At 47.1% G+C, this 20,983-nt stretch overlaps 1 protein-coding gene across 1 annotated transcript; it reads left to right on the top strand.

The window, feature by feature from the left end:
• The first annotated feature begins 2,851 nt into the window (after positions 1-2,851).
• Positions 2,852-17,810, top strand: SRP68 (signal recognition particle 68). Its single transcript, XM_027471374.3, has 16 exons — positions 2,852-3,010; positions 5,165-5,231; positions 5,841-5,954; positions 6,934-7,129; positions 7,896-7,978; positions 8,210-8,319; positions 8,684-8,766; positions 9,009-9,149; positions 12,474-12,572; positions 12,888-12,952; positions 13,245-13,404; positions 14,118-14,212; positions 14,460-14,589; positions 15,022-15,097; positions 15,926-15,978; positions 16,441-17,810. Exons 1-16 carry the CDS (start codon positions 2,890-2,892, stop codon positions 16,666-16,668), a joined length of 1,821 nt encoding a protein of 606 aa, XP_027327175.2. The 5' UTR covers positions 2,852-2,889; the 3' UTR covers positions 16,669-17,810.
• The last annotated feature ends 3,173 nt before the right edge of the window (positions 17,811-20,983 follow it).

Here is a 20,983-nt window from a genome sequence, read left to right on the forward strand (position 1 = left end):
CGTGCTCTCTGCTCTCCCTGCTGCTGAAGAGGAGGAGGAGGAGAAGCAGGAGGAGGGCTACGGGGCGGTGGCGGCTCCTGCCCAGCCCCTCGCTGGCTGTTTTAGTGGAATGAGCACTGAAATCTGTCGTGTGTGTGTGTCCCCCTCCCAGCACTGCCTCCTGCCCTGGGTAGGCAGGGGGAGCGGGATTTAGTGGGGTAGAAAGCAGAGGGGTTTAGGAACGGGGGTCCTCAGGCTGCGAACTTGTCAATTCTCCAGCACAAAAAGCCCTGCACAAGAGCGCTGCAGGGATGAGTAAAGGTTTGCAGGAGAACCTTTTTTTCTCCCCTACAGTGTGGGGGATCGGGTGAACTCACTGCAGCCAGAACAAATCTTTTTAATGTCTCTGCTCTTTTCTTGCCTGTGAAATTGCTGGGTTTGTTATTTCAGAGTGTTCACAAGTGGACGTCTCGGTTTGCTCGGTGCGAGCAGCTCTCCGAGGGCACTTCACCTGGCCCCCAGGCTGCCTTGTTTTATTCCTGTGGAGGGAGATATTTCATGCATCAATTAATCTGATAACTAGCCCACTGCACAGCTGCTCCATCACCTTTATGGACGTTCAGATCTCGCGCTGCGAGACCAGGGGATGCTCACAGCCCCGAGGCATCGCTGCACAGCACACGGAGCCCGTGGCACGCTCGGGACCCCAAAACTCGTGAGCAGCCCCAGCAAACAGCTGAGCTGCGTGGGGAAATAAGTTCACCGCCTGGCTCAGCCTTTGGTGCGAGAGGATGCCCTGCTCCGGGTGCTATCAGGCAGGGCAAGCAGGTGATTAGGAGCAGCTCAGAGGAAAGCCAGCTGTCCCGCAGGGAACAGCGGGTGCTGATGCGCAGCAGTGCAGCTCTGCCTCCCTCCCGCAGCCCCAGACTGGCCATAAACCCTCGGGGAGTCGATCCTGCCCCGGGTGAGGGCTGTGCTGCCTCCTCAGCCATGTGGTGGAGGCCGTGTGGATGGCTCACGGGGACAGCCTGGCCCCAGGGCGCTGCCACCCTGCTGGGAGTGCCCTAAAAACCCCACAGCGGGGCACTGGCATTTGTTTTTATCAACCCTGATGGTGTGTCTGTGTACTTAGGCACCTGTGGTCAGCTCAGGGGAAGGTCAGGTCTCTGCTCACACCACAGAGATTAAGGGAAAACACCCAGTTTCTTCCCAAACCTTCCCAAGCTTTGGTGCAGCTCACAACCTGCAGCCTTGTATGCAAAAGCCATTAACCAGTATAACAAAGAATCACAAAAATCATAACGAGATGAACAAGATTCCCTCATCGAGAAACTTCAGGAGGAATTCTTCCCCTGCCCTGAGCTGGAGGGGCGTTATTTGGGCTGTCAGTGGCAGACCAGGTCCCTGGCCTCTGAGGGTGGACAAAACCACTGCAGCTGTGAGAGAAGTTGTTTGTAAAATGTTTCTGTTGATATACGTCTGCTTGGATCGAGCACTGTCCTGAAACAGTTTGGTTTAGGTAGGGAATGGCTCACAGGGAGATGTGGTAAAAACCAAGAGCAGCCAGAAACAGCTTAAGAGATTTGCGAGGGAAAGCTTCAGATTGAGGATTTGGTTTTGTTCTTTCCTCGTTGAGCTTTAATGTCCAAAAGAGGGAATGAGAGCTTTGAAATCAGAAATAAGAGGTCAGAGCTGAGCCCAGGGAGGGCAAATGTGCAGAATTTTCTGCTGGTTCTGTTGTTGCAGCAGAGCCTTAGGCTGGAAGGGAGATCTGCGGGAGCAGCTTGTGAGGCTCAGTGGTAATGGCTTTGTCTGCAGAGGTGTTTAGGGCAGCAGGAATTTGGAAAGCAGTTGGTGTTTGGTCCTGAAGAGGTGTCCTTAAGCTTGCTTCAAGTACCCAAAGCCCTTGGGGAAGAGGACCTGATCTGAACTGGGGTACATACCTTTAACTGGCTGCAGGGAAGTGCTCCTGGGTTTGGGTGTGTTTGAGTTTCTAAATAACAGAGGGTCTCTCCTTTTACCAGACGCACGATCAGGCAGAGTAAAGGTGTTCCCTACACGTTCTGGGGCTGGAGATGGGAAATTTTGATTAGTGCTTGGCCTGGGGGAGTCTAAACCCACTTCCCTCAAGTGCCACCCAGACCACGATGTTCAAAGGTGGCTGAGGACCTCAAACATGTCCTGAGACTGTGGTAAGGGAAGGAGAGGCTGCCCTGGATTGATGCAGTGCAGGTTTGAGTGGAAGAGTCCCCAGAAAGGAGGCTCAGAGGATGGCGCTGCCCCATGGGGCTGGTCCCGCAGGAGCCCTACAAGCATCTGGGGGGGCTTTGGCGGCTGTGAGAATGCCCTGGGTGCCCAGGGCTATGGCCAGGCTGGTAGCTCCAGCCCTATCCGTGGTCCTTCCTTGGGATGTGCTGGTTAATGAAGGGCACTGATGGTTAATGAGGGGAATTAGTGAAGGAACTATCGCAGCCAGCTGCTCCCTGGCCCTTGACCCTTTGGTTTGGTTGCAGGGCTGGTGGAGCCAGACACCTCGGGGCAGCTCCTCGGGACCCCAAATCTCACTCAGCAGGACAGGGCTCCCTGAAGCTCCTTTCTCAAGCAGGGGGAGCCTCAGGAGGCAGCCAAGGGGTCTGAGGGGGGGACACGGGGTGGGCACTGAGGCAGAGGCACCGTGGCCATGCTGCTGCCAACAATGGCAGCCCAGAGTGTGGGGCAGCGCCTGAGGAGCCCGGACTTGCAAACTGGGTGCTCACAGCGGCGTTTACACAACCCTAGGAGCTCCAACCCTTGCTGGGGGCCGCCCTAAACCCCCCAAATCCTCCCTCACCCCAAAGCCGCCTCAGCGCGTTCCCTCCGCCCCCCGGCCCCCCCCTCCCGCCCCATGATGCCGTGCGGCCCGCGCACAAGATGGCGGCGGAGCGGCAGGGCGGCCGCGGCGGGGCGGGAGGAGGCGCTGAGGAGAACAAGGAGAACGAGAGGCCGCCGGGGGGCCGGGCCGGCAGCCTCGGGGACAGCTTGGGGCTGGAGAGCATCCTGAGGGGAGAAGAGAGGGGATGGGGGTGGAGGTTGGGGGGGAGGACGGGGGATGGGGGACGTGGCAGGCCCGGCCCCGTGAGGTGGAGGTTGGGGGGGGGGGGTGAGGGGAGGCCTGAGGGGAGCTGGGGAAGGGAGGGCTGTGAGGAGCTGGAGGGGAAGAAGGGGTGAAGGGGATGGTCAGGAAGGGGTGAGGGGAACGGGAGGGAGAGGCTGGAGGGGAGGAGAGGCTGAGGGGAGCCGGGGGGAAAGGCTGAGGGAGGTGTGGGGGAGGCTGAGGGGAGCTGGGGGGAAGGAGTGCAGGGAGCTGGAAAGGAGGAAGGAGCGGAGGGAAGGGGTTGCTGCACAGCTGGGGCTGGCCCCGAAGCCCCCCCCGCCGGCCGTGGCAGGGTTTGGTGAGAGGAAGAGGGGCAGAAAGCTTCGCCTTCCTGAGCCTTGTCCTGTGCTCCAGCTGTGGCTCTGTGCCGGGCCTTTGCAGCCTCTTCCCAGCCACGTGGCAGCCGGCGAGGTAGAAGTCGGTGTGCTTTGAGAGGAGGCAGGCGGTAGGCTTTGGGGGTGACGTTAATCACTGAAGGGGGTGATAGTGGATAAAATAAGTCTGGCAGGTGTGCTAGGTGGCAGACTGGCTTCTCCAGATTTAGCGCTTCCGAAGGCTGATGTGGCACATCAGGCTCTGGGCTTCCACGTGAGGCTGCTTCAGCTGCACAGCTGTGCTAGGGCAGGGTTTTACCTGCTGGGGGAGAGGTTTCACTTTGCGTCCAAGCGAAATGAGGCTGCAGTTTGGAGCTTAGCATGTGGCAGGTGTCGCGAGGTTAGAAACTGGAGTAAGTGGCAGCTCTGGTAACTGCCCTGGTAGTGTTAGGAGTGATACCGAAGACAGCAAAAATGTGAATAAAATAGGGATGTGACTTCAGCAAGTAACTGCACAGGCTGAAAATAACAAGGTAGGCAGCAGAGATGAGGAGTGTGTGCCCTGAGCCACGTTCAGGCATTGCAGTTTGGCTTGTTTCACTAACGCAGCCTAATTAATGTAATAGTTATTGGTGTAGGTTCTCGATGCTTAAATTAAGGAGACTTTCTTTCAGGTGTAATTACAAGAAAACAGAGAGGCCTGCCCTTTAAACTTGAGAAGTTTGGTGGCCTCTTATTCTCCAGCTGCACTAATGGTGTTGGTTTGATGGGCTTCTTGTACAGTCTGGTGGGGGTTGCTACTTTTGTTTTAAAGGCTTATTGATAACGCATAAATGAGAATGTCTTTGGTGTACATAAGTACTGCACGGAGATCTCTTGCTGATGGTAGTGCTCGTCTTTCCCCAAATGAAAACTTTGCCATGTAAACTCAATGAATAGCATTGGCAAAATTTGGTAGAATACAGCATGATTGTGTGTGGTAGGGCAGGCGGGTGAAGTACAAGATGCACAGAAATCAGTAAATGTACTGAAAATTGCACAGATTTGATGGAAGCCACAAAATAAACGTTGCTGTAGGAAATCACAGGCCAGTGCTTTCTGTCATGGAGCGTTTGTTACAGTTACGTGCAGCCAAATTAGAAGCGTGCTGGAAAACTTGAGTAGAAAATAACCCCCCCGAGTACTTCAGATAAGCTCATTTTCATGAGATCCTAGTATCAGGAAGCAGTTTGTCCGTGGAAGGCTGTGTGAGGAAGGCAGCAGGGATTCTGCTCGGCGTAGTACGGCGCTTGCCTCCTCTTCTGAGAGCTGGGACGTGTACGGGCAGGAGGGCTGCTCGCTGTGCTCCAGTTGTGTCAGCGGAACTGTGTCAGGACGCTGGCTGTGGGGGTGGTGCTGATTTTAGCCCAGATACTCCTGCCAGTACCTCTTATTATTCAGAAATGAGCTCTGCTGGCATTAGGGCTCACTGCCTAAGAGAGGGGATGCTTGTGGTATGCTGTAGTCTTGTCTTTGACAATCACAAAAGCTCTGAAATAAACTATGGAGGTAGGATTTCTTTTAACCCCGTCAGTTCTTCCAGCTGTGGGTCTTTAGGAGGCTTTTGGGCACCCCTCACCAATGTCTCTTCAAGGAGTACTCGCTTAATGGGACCTGTAGAGTTCCCTTTGTTATTTTGGGGTAGGGTGATGAGCTGACAACACGCTGTACTGCCAGTCTGCCTTAACGTGAATCCCAGTCCTTCAGATCGTGAAGGAATCGCAGCAGCAGCACGGTTTGCGTCATGGAGACTTCCAGAGGTACAGGTCAGTAAGCTGCAGGATGGTGTGGGGTTGGTCTCATACAGCTCGTGCCACTTGGCTTACCTGATTAATTAGCACAAGCACATTTAAAATGTAAACCCGCTGTAGTAGTCATCAAAAATGATCTGCCAGGTAAATACCCCTTCACGGTTTGCTTCGTGTGAAATGATGTGCATGATTTTTTCCTCATTAAATGTAATGTGCTGTGACTATTCAATTGAAGAGGACACAAACTGCCTCTTCTTTTTCTGTTGCCCCTTAAGAGCTTGTTAACACCTCACTGATGAGCACTGTGCTCTTCCAACCAAGTTTCTTGGATAATTCAGTTTCTTCCAAAACTGAATTTTCAAGGAACGTACATAAAGCAATCAATAAGGAGAGCATTGTTCTGATTTTTCAAGATCAAGAATTACTGTGTCTTCTTCCCTCTCTTTTATTCTGTTTGTTAACCACTGGCTTACAGGTAATTTCTGAAGAACCTCTCGCTGCACAAACATTGCCTATCACAGCCCTGAGTGATGCTTTTTTTTCTTCCTGATTGGAGAGATCAGCAAACAGAAACAAAGCTGTCCTGTGGCCAAACTGACCGTCCTTTCCTTTTCTTTTCCGTAGGGGTTATTGCTCCCGTAGGTTACGGCGGCTCCGAAAAACTCTCAACTTCAAGATGGGAAACAGGCACAAGTTCACTGGGAAGAAGGTGACCGAAGAGATTCTTTCAGACAACAGGTACGGAATGGAACAGGATGGAATCGGGCGTGCTGTGCGTTAGGGAGTAGCTGTTCTCATTTCAGGAATTTATTTTCGTGTGGGTGAGGTAGAAAATTGTTCTGCGCAGTATCTGCAGACGTTGCTCTTCAGAAATGTGCGTTGTTGATGTTAATAAAAGATCAAAGTTCAGGCTGCTGTGCAGGGAGCAGAAACGCTGCTCAGATACTGCTTTATCTTGTGAATAAAGGGGAAAAGAAAAGAAGGAGCAGCGACAGCCAGTTCCTGTTCTCCCTTGTAGTCATTGAAATGGGTTGGTTCCTTTCATAATCAGTAAAGATTATTTAGATCTTAAAGAGGAAGCACTTATTCAGAAGTGTTGCAAGGTGGCCACGTGGATGTGCTGTAGCCAGCAAGGATGTGATTGGAGATAGAATCTCTTCCCTCTGAACAAAAACATCGGCTTGCCAGCTTTACATAGCCTTCCAAAATCTGACAGAATACTCAGCTGATGTGTGCAGAATAGCCAGGGTTTTGGGCTCATTTCCTAGCATTTAGAAACATTTAAATTGTCTGCTGTCTCTTTTTTTTTTTCTCATAGGGAAAGAAAACAAGATGCTGTCTTCACCTGTGTTAAGAAGCCAGATACATTACAGCATCAATTGTGGGGAGCGTAGATGTGTTTACCCACGTTGAACCAGTTTGAAAAGCAACTTAAAATCAGAGAGACCTTTTTTTTTAATAGCTTTTTTGGTGCTATAGCATTATTACCAAATTCTCTTCCTTATTTGAGTAATTGCACTTCGATAAAGTGAAATAAAATGTAAGAGTTAAGAGTAGCACAACTTCACGTTCTCTTAAAGTTAAGAAATAAAAGCATATACCTCTTAGTAACCAAGCTAAAGTTTCATCACCAGACTTTGCAGATTGCTCGACAAAGAACTGCTAGCACTTGCTTGAGCCACCACCACTTTGTCACTAATCTTCCTCTGCCCTGCAGGTATTTGCTGCTGATACTGATGGATGCGGAGAGAGCCTGGAGTTACGCCATGCAGCTCAAGCAGGAGGCGAACACGGAGCCTCGCAAACGGTTTCACTTGCTGTCCCGCCTGCGCAAGGCCGTGAAGCACGCCGAGGAGCTGGAGAGACTGTGTGAAAGTAACCGAGTAGATGCCAAAACAAAGCTGGAGGCCCAGGTAACCTCAGATACTTCAGTCTTGCTTTACAGCAAAAGCTGAAGAAAACTTCAGGGTTTTAGGTGAAGAGATGATTCTGATCTAGCACTAGATGATCAAAACTTGCTTCTTTTTGAATTGGCTAATGGCTCTCTGTCTAGCTTGGATTCGCTGTTAATGCAGCTGCTAGGATTGCAAAAATAAGTGACACCAGCCAAGATGAGGATCAAGTTGTGTAAGTGTATCTTTAATTTAAAAAGCAGTACGTTTAACAGAAGTAAAAAGAATTGGGAAGAAGTAAGATGATGCAACACAGCCTGAGAAACTGTACTTACCTTTAGAGTTGTTTAATATACTGAAGTAGCCATCTAGAACACAAGTCTTGTGGCTCTGGTTCCCGGAACACAGAAAGCAACTGTGTTGTGACACCACCAGACTGTGAATAAGGGCTGCAATGGTACTCGGCTAAAATTGTCATTTTGTGGTTTAGTGTTGGGAAAAAAATTGTCTTGTGACAGGAGTGGGCCGTTTCGACTGCATGACAAGCAAGAAATGTGTTTGCTTCCACGTCCTTAGAAATGTAGAAATGTCGGTTTAAAAAAATGAAAAGGTTTCTTAGGTAGTAACATGTAATCCGAATGGATTGTTTTCTGTGGGAAGACCAAACAAGAAGGGCAAGGCATAATCACTTACTCTAGATGTCACAGCAGCCTTCGTGCCAAAAGTTGTACAAACTGGGCTGTCAGTCTCGGGAAAATTAGCTTGATTATCCCTGTGTTGTCTGCAGGCCTACATGGCTTACCTCACGGGAATGCTTCGTTTTGAACACCAGGAGTGGAAGGCGGCAATGGAAGCTTTCAACAAATGCAAGTGAGTTTCCTCACTTCTCCAGCTTCGTTTAGTAAATGGTTTGGAGATCAGTCTACTAGGTGTTTGTGTGCACAACAGCTGTGAGTTGTTTAGGTAACTGCATTTAACTGAGAGGTGCTGCTGAAGAAGTAGCATTCTCCAGATGATGGGCATAAACTCTTTAAAATAGCATCTCACAAAATACAGTGTTAACATGTATTCTACAGTGTTAATATATATTCTTTTCTGTAGGACCATATACGAGAAACTGGCCAACGCTTTCACAGAAGAGCAAGCTGTGCTGTATAATCAGCGTGTGGAAGAGATTTCTCCCAACATTCGTTACTGTGCCTATAATATTGGTAAGGAAAGGGGGTGTTTAACGACCAGCAAAAAGCAAGGCTTGCTCCTGAGAAATAAATGTTGACTTGGTGTTTAAATACTGATCTAAGTGACACAGGAGAGAGTCCTTGATGTTGTGGGTAAATACTGTGTTCTGTGTCAGTTTAGCTGTGGAGAAATATATTAATTTTGCAACACTGCATTTTTTTTGTATAAAAAAACAAAATACTTGTTTGCAGTTGTGTGTGAATTCAGAATGAAATTGTTTATTTATCCTCTTCACCAACAAATGTCCACTATAAAATCTATTGAATTTATAGTTTTCCTGTATTGAAGTGATTTCTGAATTCAGATGGAAATAGATTGATTTGTTAATTCCCTCAGGTGACCAGTCTGCTATGAATGAGTTGATGCAGATGAGACTGAGGTCTGGTGGCACTGAAGGTCTTCTTGCAGAAAAACTGGAGGTAACTTACCGAATGTTTTGACTTGAAGCATGCAAATACCACATTTTGAGCATAAATCTTGCTGTAGTACACCATTTCAGAACCTGTATATATGAGAAGAGCTTAATTGAACCCAAGCTCTATAGGAAGCCACACATTTAAAGATAAGAAACAACAAAGAAGACAACCAAATCTTTGATTTCAAAGTAATCAATTGTGGATTCTTTAAGGTTGGGATTGTAACTTCGGTCCATTTTTCACAGGCACTGATTACCCAGACTCGAGCAAAACAAGCAGCCACGATGAGTGAGGTGGAGTGGAGAGGAAGAACTGTGCCAGTGAAGATTGATAAAGTGAGGATCTTCTTGCTGGGGCTGGCCGACAACGAGGCTGCTATTGTTCAGGTAACTCAGAAGCCATCTCCAATGTCTGTTTTAATTGTCCTCTTTATTTCAGTGTGCAAGTTAAAAGTTTGGTGCCTGGGCTAAAAGCTTTTAAATCCCTTCTCAAACTTGTGGTCAGAAAGCTAAAAGTAAAAATGGGAGTATTGTAACGTGAAGCTTCAGTGGCAGCCGGGGCTAGCTCGTGTGGTGTCCTTAGTGGTGGTTTGGGAGACCAGTTCTACGAAGCCAGCGAGTGTTACTGCTCTTCTGAATGCTTCATCCTGCCTGGAAGTGTTGTCCTTCAGTAGCAGAGCGATAGCCATTACTGTTTGTAAATCACTTGGAAGTGAAGGTTACAGTTTAAAGAGTAACTACTTCTGAATTACTGTTCTACATTATCTTGATGAAATGCTCAAACTTAAGAGCAACCAGAAGAAAAAAACCTGTAAGGATCACTCTTTTTCAGCAATGAAAAGCAGCTTTGCCAAGTGAAGCAGCTGCTCTGAGGCTTAGAATGTTTTCTTGTTGACATGCAAATCTTCAAAAGTAAGAGAATTGCTAAATGTCAGGAGGTAAACTCAAATGTACCAGTTCTGAAACACCTCCAGTGGCACACACTGTGCATGCCTTTAGTGTTGCAGCCAAGAGTTCCCTTCGGGGATTTTTCCTTGCATACAGTGTCCAGGTGCTGTATTCTTCTGAATTCTGCATACAGCATCCTTTAAAAGGTAGTAAAATGATCTTTAGAAACAATTGTTGCCGCTAAATATGGGCTTTTTGCATCAACAAAGAACTGTTTAGCACTAGGAGAAAAATGAGGATAAATACCTTTTTAAGTGATAAAATGAAAATTCTACAAAAGTGTAAGGCAAAAGTATTAAGTTAGTATTAAGAAGACAGCCTAATAGGGTAAATGAGGTATGGCTGGGTAGGAAACATTAGTGTTAACTACTCTTAGCAGAATACTATGAACAGTGTGTTGCTGAGTTTTTATTTTAGTTTTGTTTTGTTTTGTTCGTTTTTGGTTTTAGAAGGTAGTACATTGATATGGCCAGCAGGTGGAAGTGCAGTTTAGAGTTGAGTGTTCCTTCGTTCACTTTCTATCCTGTAAGGGTAGCAGATGGAGCTCTTCAGTTAAGTTACCCAATTTGTTCCCTAAAGAAGGGGCAGAACAGTGATCTGAAATGTCAAATCTTGCTTAGTGCTCCTGGGAACCTCTGACTAAACAGGAGCTGTGTGGTACCAGATCATAGCTAGTGGTGGTGAGAGCTGAGCACTCAGCAGCAGTGTTTACCCTCCTGGGGGGCTGAAACTTGGCTTTTTGCGAGCAGCTTTGCAGTTGGTGTCAGCTGTGATGGGCAGTCCAGCTTCAGCCTAAACACGTTGTGGTGATCCCTGGGATCTTTGGCACCTTTCAACTCGGTGAAGACTAGCAGAAACACTAACGTAACAGCAGTGGCTGGAATTTGGTTAGAAACAAACACAAATGTGTGTTCTGAGTAAAGATAGAAATTCTCAGTACACTGCCTCGTTGCCTGCAATGTCTTAATGGTAACTGGAGAAACGGAACAAATAAGCCAAACTGAAATACGAATCCACGCTTTTGAAATATTTATGCCATCCCTTTTGTAGACTTGAATGCATTTCTTCAAGGGCTGCAGGACAAAGCAATAAAAGCGTGCTCCTAACTGCTGTTGCCTCAAGGATGCTGTGATCATCTTTAGTAACTAGGATTGTAGCAAGAATGGCTGGTAATAATTCAGAAATGATATATGAAGTTTTAAAATAAAGAAAAAATAGACATGAGCACTCCTTTCAGAACTGCGTTCTGTTGGACTGGTTCCCTTGATTCCTTTACTGTGCTGTTCTGTCAGAGCGCTTTAATCTCAAGCCACAGCACTGCCTATCAGTTTTATGGCCTGGTATCTCACAAATCAGAACATAGGAGTATTTACGCGCTCACGATCTGTTTAACCTTAGCTTCGAAAGGAAAGCCTTTGTTTCATTGCGTGGCCCAGCCCTTTCCCTGTTTGTGCTTGACTGATGATTTAGCTCCGTCTGTTTTCATTTTTGTGCGCGCAGTGAAATGGCCGTGCTCCGCAGGGTGAGGTTGAGAATGCTGCCAGACTTGTCTCTGGTTTTTCTCAGTAGTTAGTCCCACCTTAAAAATTCTTGCCACAGAAAAAAAAAAAAAAAGGAATCAAAAAAACACATGCCTTCATCTTAGGTCAAGATACCTGAGGCTTTGTGGGGGAGTAGACATAACATTCCTTCGTGGGTTTGCAAACCTGAAAAGAGGAAAGGCTTTGAATTGGTAGAGCTCAGCAGCTTTTCACAGAGGTTGTAGCTCCTCAAAGAGGAGGCTGTAGAGCTCTACTGAAGATAATAAAAGCAATTATGTTTTAGACTGTTTCTTGTTTATTTGGAAAAAATTCAAGTTAAAAAAAAAAATCAGCAAATGTTCATCTTAGGCTGTTCCATGGCATGGAATTGATATAACAGTGCTGACGTGCTTTGCTTTTACCAGATTAACCTCTCCTTTGATTGTTAAGGCTGGGATTTAGTTTCTGGGCAGTTTGCTCATACTGAATCAGAGTGATTTTGGGTGTATTGTTTAATTGGGTACCTGGTATGCAAGTCCATTATGCGAAGGTCAGGCTTCAACTTGTTTTTGCTTTCCAAAGGTGTTTTACAATTTGGTTTTGGGACAGAAAGACAAAAACTGCTTCATGTTTTGACCAAACTTGTGACAGCAGAAAGCTACTCAATTACACTCCTGCTGCTGAGATACAGAATAATATTAAAAAAAAAAATGCTTCAAACAAACTAATTATTGTCACCGAGAGCATTGCTGGAGTGGGAGTGTAGAAAAGATAGTCATCTACATGTGCTTACCACAAGAGAAAAGCTAAATCAGCATAACAAGAGCAGTCTGCATTGGTAGTTTGCCAGTTTGGTAATGCTCAGCTCTTCTTATGTTGCTGGGCATTTCCCACAGCGCAGTCCAGCCCCAGCAGTTCTCAGAGCAGTGCAGGTGCAATCCTGGACAGCAGGGCAGTTGCTGGGATGGCAGGAGCTGCAGGGATGAGGTGATCAGAGCTGCTTGTGCTGGTCCTCCAGTGCTGTAAAATATTGACCACATTCCCTGCACTTTTTTTGGTCCCAATTTCTGTCAGTTTGCCCCCTGAACTGTTTTGCAGACAGGTACAGATCAGAGTTTGAGCTACTCATGGATACTCAAGTCATAATTTGGGAGAAACTTGGTGTAATCTCCTTTGACTCTTGCATTATGGGATACAAAATCTAAAATGTCTAACAGAAGTCTAAATTTTGCTTTGCTCTTAGGCAGAAAATGAGGAGACAAAGGAACGTTTGTTTGAATCTCTACTCAGTGAGTGCAGAGATGCCATTCAAGCTGTTCGGGAAGATCTGAAACCAGACCAGGTAAGCACCAAACATCAGTATTTTCACAAGGTAGTGTTTTTTGGGGGGACGTTCTGTTACTGTCTAACTTGCTTAATGGCAAAAGTGACTTTTTGGATTTCTTTGATGAAACGCTGCAAACCAGTTTACCACCTTTAATTTGATTCTCTTCAGAGTTGGTGAGGGTGAACAATAATGTAGAAGCCCTCATTCATTGCCCAAAAGTTTATTATAACTTCCCTGATTTACCTAAACTGTGAGTTGTTTCTGGTGTTTTTTTTCTGCCAGAAGCCTCTTTAAGTGAATCATGGAGTCTTTTGTCCCCATTTTCCACAGAAGCAGCGGGAACACTCTCTGGAAGGTGATTCCGGGAAGGTGTCCAACATCCAGTACTTACACAGGTAATAGGCAAACATTGCGGCCTCTGCTAGTGTGAAGATGTCATGCTCTTATGTCAAGGCTTTTTTTGTCTCGGAGCTCTCAGATCTCAAAGGGTGACTGTATGGATAAGGGGCTGATTCATGTGGCTTTCAAAGTACTTTACTTAAGACTTTCATGTTGACCTCTCAGTTGTTTTTTTTTTTCCCCTGCTGGTAATAGCTTGGACTTGGGGGAGGACTTGTTGCTTTTTCTCTCCGGAACTGAGTAATGTCTGAGTCGTTCTGACAGTCTGCTACTGGTGTATCTTTTCAGTTATTTGACTTACATCAAGTTGTCGACAGCCATCAAGCGCAACGAGAGCATGGCGAAGTCTCTGCAGAAGGCACTGCTGCAGCAGCAGCGATCAGAAGAGGATGGCAAGCGCACCGCGCGGCCTCAGGACCTGATCCGTCTGTATGATATCATTTTGCAGGTAATGCTAGGGAAAGCGAATCTAATTCATTTTACTGACTGGTGAATGTTGTTAGAAAAAAAAACAAACAACACAACACTGTATAAAATGGAGAAGTGCAAATGAACTGCCCATGAAATCTGAAGAGCAGCTTGGTACATCCAGTAACCTTGTTGGAGATGTTCAGCATTTGCATGGAATATGAAAAAAACACTGCCTTTAGCTGTGAGCAGAAAACACTCAAAGCAGAGAACGGGTTTGCTTGTTTTTACACTCCAATGCAGTTTTCCAGTAGTTTTTCAGACTATTTTATACAGCACCCGAGCAGCTGCCTTACTTTCTGCTGGCTAGAGAAAGTAGCAGCTGAAAAAACACCCTGTACTTGTGCTTCATAAGCAGTTTCTCAATTTCTCACATAAATTTTCAATTAACTGTGGGAGCCTGTGGCTGGAGCAGTTATGAATGGGAAAAGTAATGTCTTACGAAAGCATTACTCCCTGTGAAATTTGAGGAGTCTTTGCCCTAATTCCTGTTTGTGTCAGGAAATCTGTCCTGAGGGTGAACTTGCACAAGTTTCAGTGACTGTCCTTCACAAGGTTAGCGCATACTGATAATTAGAAAACTGGGAGCTATTTCCATGGGAGTGTAGTGTTACCTATTAGAAGGGGCAGCTTTTTGGATTCCAGAGGAAAATAGCACTTGCCTGAATTTGTTACTCTGACTCTTTTGCGCAGAACCTTGTGGAGCTGACGCAGCTTCCTGGCCTAGAAGAGGACAAGAACTTCCAAAAAGAGATTGGATTGAAGACGCTTGTGTACAAAGCTTACAGGTGACTGAGAAACAGCCAGATGTTCTTTAGCAGGCATTGCATCCTCAAAGGGTATTGTCCCAAAGCTATGAGCACTGTGCTGGACTTTGACACAGTTTCCTCTGCCCTTTTGTGAAGCGAAGAGCGGATGCTAAGGGGAAGCTGGTCAGACCTTCTTAATAATATCTTCTGTTGTTAGTGATTTGAGCTGTAAAAGCCATGGATTACAAATATGGCCATATCAGGGATCCCCTGTTTACTGTTGCAGGTGTTTCTTCATTGCACAGTCCTATGTCCTGGTAAAGAAGTGGAGTGAAGCTCTTGTTTTGTATGAAAGAGTGCTGAAATATGCTGGTGAAGTTCAGTCGGGAGCTGGAGCTTTTACAAACAGCTTGAAGGTAGGAACCCAATCCTGTGTGCAGAGAGAGGCTGAAGTTAACAAAAAAGCCCTTGCCCAGTATTTATTGTCCATTAGACACCGGGCCATTAAAATTCAAGGCTGGTCTTGAAGCATTAAGAAAAATACTTCTTGACGTGTTATACTAGAGACTGTCTGATGATGTGGAAATGTTTCAGCTGGCTGCCTGCTTTGGAGGTGAGGTGGCCTTGCTGCAAGATCTCCATACCACTTTTCCTTGTTTTCTCACATCTCTGTTTTCTGTCATACGACTACTTTAGTGCCTGAAGGACTGTGCTGTAGCTTGTCTCTCCTGGGAAGGCTTTTCAGCACTAGGACTTAATTTTTAGTTCTTTGTCAGATTTTACTTTTGCTCTAACTCTTAAACTCTGCCATATTTCAGGTTCTCATACAATTTTCTTTAATGCCCTAGGAGTTGCCTGATGTTCAAGATCTGATCACTCAAGTCAATGCAGAGAAGTACTCCTTGCAAGCAGCAGCTATATTAGGTGAGCTCTACAATTAAACCGGAGTTCTAACTTTCCTTAAGTAATGCACTGCAGCTATTTAATTTATTTCTGAATTTCCAGATGTTTTTCCACATCAACTCTGACTTATGGAGGCTCTTAAACTTTTTCTTCCCTGTTTTAGCTTTTTCTAGCTGTGTGTAATGCAGAAGGGCAGCTATTGGCCAGATACTTGGCATCGTGCTCCCTGCCTGTAGTTGCTAAAATGTTTTTTAAGGACGTGCACCTATTTTGGGAACTTGCACAGAACATTTTTAGTGTTTAATTTTCCTCCTGCAAACAAGTTGAATTCAGTGTGTACCACTTCTTTGGTAATAGCACTAGCTCTTAGTGGCCTCACTCGTTTTATATTTGCCTACCTGAACCCCTGAAAAAGGGAAGAGAGGTGTTCTGCTCATTGGTGGTGCTGACCACGTTAGGGGAGCTTTAGGGAACTGGTTGAACTTTGTGATTTCTTGGGCTGCTGGTTTTGCTGTGCCTTTTGCTGGAAGCCCAAGATATCTAATGGATTGCCTTGATGTTGTTTTAACAGACCCCGCTTGGGTCTTCTCATCATCTTTGTTCTTAACGTTTGTTCTGCTTTCAGGAGCTTCTCGTGTTGGAGAAGCTCTTCATCACTGAAAAGTTGTAACTCAATGTATGTGATTCTCTTTGGCTAGAAAGCAAGCTGATTCTACTGAAAATATTCTTACAAATCCCAGAAACTTGCTTTCATAGCTCAGCTTAGGGGGTAGCTGATTCCTGAGACACTTGTGGCATATCCCAAGATCTAGTCTGTTTTTCTTACCACTTTTTCTTTAAATTTTGCAGATGCAAATGATAATCATGAGACTGAGTCTCCATCTCAGGTCAAGGATGGCAAGGTAAGAGCGAAAAGCTTGGTTGTAGTGTAGGTGTTCTCAATGAATACTGCTTTTAACCTGTTATGTGAGTGTCTCTTTCAACTTGAGAAATATCAGGTTAATTGGAGTTTTTGTCATGACTAGTGTGTTTGAGAAATTTTGGGAGGATTTTGATTTTCCTTCTGTGAGTCCTGAAAGTTGCTGGCAGGGCAGAGTTCCTTTGATAGGAACTAGGATGCTGTTTGCAGCTTCTAGTGTGGCATTTATTTATTTTTTAAGCTTTCTCCCTGCATTTGGGAAGATCTGTGGATCCTGCAGTAAAGCTTTGTCAGGAGATCAATCCATTTTCATGGGACAAAGATACCACACGTGGGATTTCCATCTTCTGTCAGTGCAGTTCTGCTAGTTCTTCTTTGCTTGTTTGGTTTGTCAGCTGTGTTTTGACGCGTGTATAACTTTTGTTTCTGCATGGGTCTCTTTCAGCCCCTCTCGGAACGGTTTGAGACTTTCTGTCTGGATCCTTCTCTTGTCAGCAAGCAAGTCAGCCTCGTGCACTTCCCTCCGGGCTTCCAGCCCATTCCATGCAAGCCCTTGTTCTTTGACCTGGCCCTTAACCATGTCGCTTTCCCACCTCTGGAAGACAAGGTGGAGCAAAAGGCCAAGAGTGGCCTCACGGGATATATCAAGGGCATCTTTGGATTCAAAAGTTAACCAGGACCCCTCTGAGGAACAGAGGTTTTATCCTGTATTGAAGGAAAAGCTCCAAGAGGTTCTAGGACATAAATATCTGCAACGAAACCGACAGAGGGAGGTTTTACCATCTTCTTCCCTATTTTCTGTGTGTATGTCTGTGCACTTACATTCTCGCCCGGTGTATTAAAGACAAGCAATTTCTTCAGAAACATGTACTCTATAAATAGCTGAACATAATTTGGAGCACAGAGAAATTCCATTCCGCTTGGAGAAGCTGGAGTGTGCTTTGTGACCAGTGGCCTCTTCGGGGCTGGTACACATTTACTTACCACGGACCAGGGCATAGACATAACGTGATTCCTTCCCTGCCCCATTATTTGACGCTAATTTGGTATTTTGTTTCAGAAATTTGGGTATGATGGGGAAACAGGCAAAATTAGATGCAGAACTGAAACAGCGAGGTGAGGGTGCCCACGCAAAGGGTATGAAACAATAGCCAGGGGGGCTGCTCCTTGCCTTTCAGCTCCCAGTCCCTGCTGAGAAGCATACGTAGTCACGTAAAGAGAAGTCTCTTTATTTTTTAAAGAAACTGACATTCAGAAATGACAAAACGGAGCCTCTTTCCTTATCAATAAGGATGGCAAATCCCTTACCGAATGTTGATGGTTACCCCAGGCGTGTTGGAGTATAACCTGAGTTTGTACTCTGGGCTGATGGGATCCTTCCTCGATACGTGTTTTGGTAAATACGTAGCGCAGCATAGAACATAATCCTACAAGGCTTTTCCTGGGAAACTAGCTTCGTGGGTGGCTTCTTGATCTTCTGGGAAGTTGGGGCTGTCACTGTTGATTTTGTCTCTGATCTAAACCTTGTCTTAAAAAAAAAAAAAAAAAAGATAATTTTTTCTGGAGTTCATTGCTTTTTCCTCATCCTATCCTTTCCTATTCAGGTTAGTGGATAAACCTGACATGAGAAATAAGCAACGGGGCACTGGTAGAGATGGTTCCCTGTCGTGCCAGGCACATTTTTGTAAAGCACCCACGTGAGGTGGTGACAGGCACTTAAGAAAGGCAGGTAATTCCGTAATCGTGTTCATGAAGGACGGGAAATAAAAACAGCACATGGGCAGAACTGTTCCTAATAAAGCGTTTGGAAGTTTCCACTGCTTCTTACTCAGTCTGTTGCTGGAAGCTGACACAGAGTCCTGCCTGCCTTACCTCTTCTGCGCTGGTTGTCCTGACCCTGTGTTGCTTCTCCATTTTTAGGCATTGGAGTTAGTGGGGTGGGAACAGGAACAGGTTTAAGTGATTCGGCTGATGCGGGGGTTTTCCATGCAAGGTGCGTGTTGGGAGAATGGGGGGGAAGTAACAATTCCCGTCATTTTAGGATGAATGTTTGCTGCTTTGTTCCAAGTTGATCTGATTTGGGAGTTCTCAAAGCACAAAGCAACTTTCAAGAGGAGCAGGAGGAACTTAGTGTTGAACTTTGGCAACATGGAAATGATCTGGGAAGTGCTGGTATTGCAGCTGCCCATTTACCTCTGGATGCCAGGGGATTTTACGAGAGGGGAATTGTGGAACAGGAACAAACATTGACGTCTCTTCATTGGGTGATAATTTCTAGAGAACTCGGTCTTGGGTGACAGGTTCCTCTTCCCTATGACACTATTTTTCTGATGTACAGGGAAAGATTGTGCAATAACTGTCCTGACATCGGGTGGTTGATAGCTCTGCGGTACCTCTCTGGGTACTTCCAGAGCTGCTCTCTCCTTTTCAGCTTTTCTATCAAGTCAGTTGGAGAAGCGTTACCCTGTTTGGTTTGCCAACCAAACTCCTGCCTGCACCATCTGTGTGGTGCCTGGATCGATTCCAGTGGAGCTTGTATTGCAGCTGCTTCCTAACTTGTTACTGTTACAGACAGCTGAGAGGAATTGGCCTCTGTGTTAAACATCTTTTGAAAGATAACTGAGTCGTTGGACGCTGATAAGGAGTCTGAAAACAATAAAGTCTTATTCCTGTCCTCTGAGGCGTGCAGTTTATGGTGAGTGTTGGGAACACCGAGCACTCTTTTCCTCCCCAGCACTCAGAGGATCGAGGCCGTACCCTCATCTGGGGCTACTTAGCCTCGGAGAGTGGCCACTTAGGTTGGGAGGAGGATTTCTGCATGAAGGCTCGGATGAGCTACCTCTGGGAATGATAGGTGGAGTTTTTTGTGTTTTAACGTGTCTTTGTATGGGGCACTTGGAAAACACCTGAAAATGGGGCAGGGAGGAAGGTAGAAAAGCATTTAGGTCAGCTTTATGATGAAAACCGGACTTGCCATGTTTTTTGAGACTCAAACCTGGGATGGCAAAAGCAAGGCACAGGCAGCAGCAGTTGTAAGGGAGCAGCGTAGGCAAATCTGAAGTGTGTGGTGTAAAATACAGACCAGGCTGATTCCCCTGGCGCTGGCGAGCACGTGGCTGTGCCACCAGCTGCTGGACCTCCAAACCGAAGCAGCCAGAGCGAGGTGCAGAACACCAGGCTGATGCCTAGAAAGGCGCTTCCTCACCGCGCTGTCCTTTTATTAGGCCCCAGTGTTTGCTTGATGGTGTTTGCTCTCTTTCCATGAATTACTTGGCAGGGAGTCCCCAGCACTGCCCCCAGACAGGGAGCTGCAGCGGAGTGCTCAGGATGATTGCCTTCAGCCAGCTCTTCACGCGGAGCGCAGCACCTTTGGTCTTGGTGCTGGAATTTTAATTACAGGCTGAGCAAGCCCTGCCGAGTATCGTGGCATCAATCAAAGGAAGAGAGGTACATGATGGCCCTCGGCCCCAACGCCAGTGTCTTACACCGTGGTCACATTTGTTCCTCCACTCCTGGAGGTCTGGGGACGGTGGGTAGGTATCGAGAGACCCCTACACACCCCGGTGTTTGTAGGAAATGAGCGGCGGGGAGCAGAACCAGCAGGTAAAAGAGGCGAGGTGGTGTGGGGTAGGAGCACTCCAGCCTGGGAGCTCCTAAATCACAGTCTCCACCTCCTGTAGAATGAAGAATTTGGGGATGTTTTAAACCAAAGGTTTGTGTTACTAGAAAAAACAATCCAAAATGCTTCGGTGAGCAGTGGCAGTGAGTTCTCGGGGGCCTTTATGGCTGTTCTGATGAGATTGTTAAAAGTTCAGCTGGCAGCTTGTTTCGCCTGCACCTGGCCACAAAGGGCTGCAGCCCCTCGAATTTAGGCAGGGGAGGTTTTAGGCAGGGGAAGTCCTCCAGCCACAGCAGGAGCGGGGAGAGCTGGTTCTTGGGAGAAGATGCATCCTCTGGGAGATGTCCGTGCTGCTGAGTTGCTCTTGTCAGGTTCCCCCTTTGAGCTGTGAGCACAAACGCCCGGTGCTCTTCATCTCAGGGTGTAAATTGGGAGTTTTTTCCCTTAAAGGAGAGATTTGATGTGATCTGGAGGCTTTTTGCCTGTATTGCTGTTTTCAGGTGTATTAGAACAGATGCAGGTAGGCTTTTTTTTCCAAAGAACCAAAGGAGGAGAGCCCTTTTTGACCAGGGTGGGGAAAAACGGGCGGCAGGTGCCCCTGGTGAGTAGCAGGAAGCTCCAGGAAGAAGCAGCCTGGTCCTGGCACTGAGGGTTTGGCACAGAACAGCTCGGTGCTGGGAGCCAGGCACGCAGCAGCTCCGAGGGACGCCCCCAGAGCCAAGGTTCGTCTGCTCACACAAAGGGTGCCGGGCTTCTGGGGCTCGCCCAAGCTGTGCAGAGGGCGAGGAGGTTGGTGAAGGGCAGCCTCTCCCTCACCCTCTCCCTTTGGGTGAGGTCTCCGTGGCCGCGGGGTGCTGCTTGGGGCTGTTTTGTGTCCTGCGAGGAGAGGGTTGGGGCTTTGGGTACGGGGTGAGCAAAGCGTGCGTCAGTTTGCTGCTGCTGCCATTGCATCTCCTGCCCCAGTGGGCTTCTGGAGGGCCATTTTGGGGACTTTGTTTGCTTTGGGGTTATTTTTGTGCGCTGGAGAGGGAATGCTCAGTGCTTTACCCTGCGTAAAGGGCGATTGGTGCACGATGGAGGCTGCTGTGGGCCCCCCAGCACCTTCCCTGGACTGGGGCGAGTAACCCTGGGTGAAAACCTCCCCACCTGCGGCCAGCCAAGCAGTGCTTCCTCGCAGGGGGAAGCTGGAAACCACATTCAAAGGGCGCTTTGCATGTCTGTTGTGTGCTCGTGGCCTCGGGCACAGCTTTCATGTGCTCCCATTCCCCGGAATTCCCACTGCGCCCGGGCCCCGGCGCGGACGGAGCATTTCCAGGCGCTGCCGCGCTGTGATCTTGGGACAAACTCCTCCACTGCCGGGCACCCCTGG

The sequence above is a fragment of the Anas platyrhynchos genome, chromosome 19 (assembly GCF_047663525.1).
Source record: "Anas platyrhynchos isolate ZD024472 breed Pekin duck chromosome 19, IASCAAS_PekinDuck_T2T, whole genome shotgun sequence".
In the NCBI taxonomy this organism is placed as follows: domain Eukaryota; kingdom Metazoa; phylum Chordata; class Aves; order Anseriformes; family Anatidae; genus Anas; species Anas platyrhynchos.

Excerpts from the sequence above, each read along its gene's own strand:
- SRP68 (XM_027471374.3), top strand. The coding sequence starts at position 2,890 with ATGGCGGCGGAGCGGCAGGGCGGCCGCGGCGGGGCGGGAGGAGGCGCT. Across the intron at positions 3,011-5,164 it reads GGACAGCTTGGGGCTGGAGA|TCCTTCAGATCGTGAAGGAA; the intron begins GCATCCTGAGGG and ends CGTGAATCCCAG. Across the intron at positions 14,590-15,021 it reads CTTTTACAAACAGCTTGAAG|GAGTTGCCTGATGTTCAAGA; the intron begins GTAGGAACCCAA and ends TTAATGCCCTAG.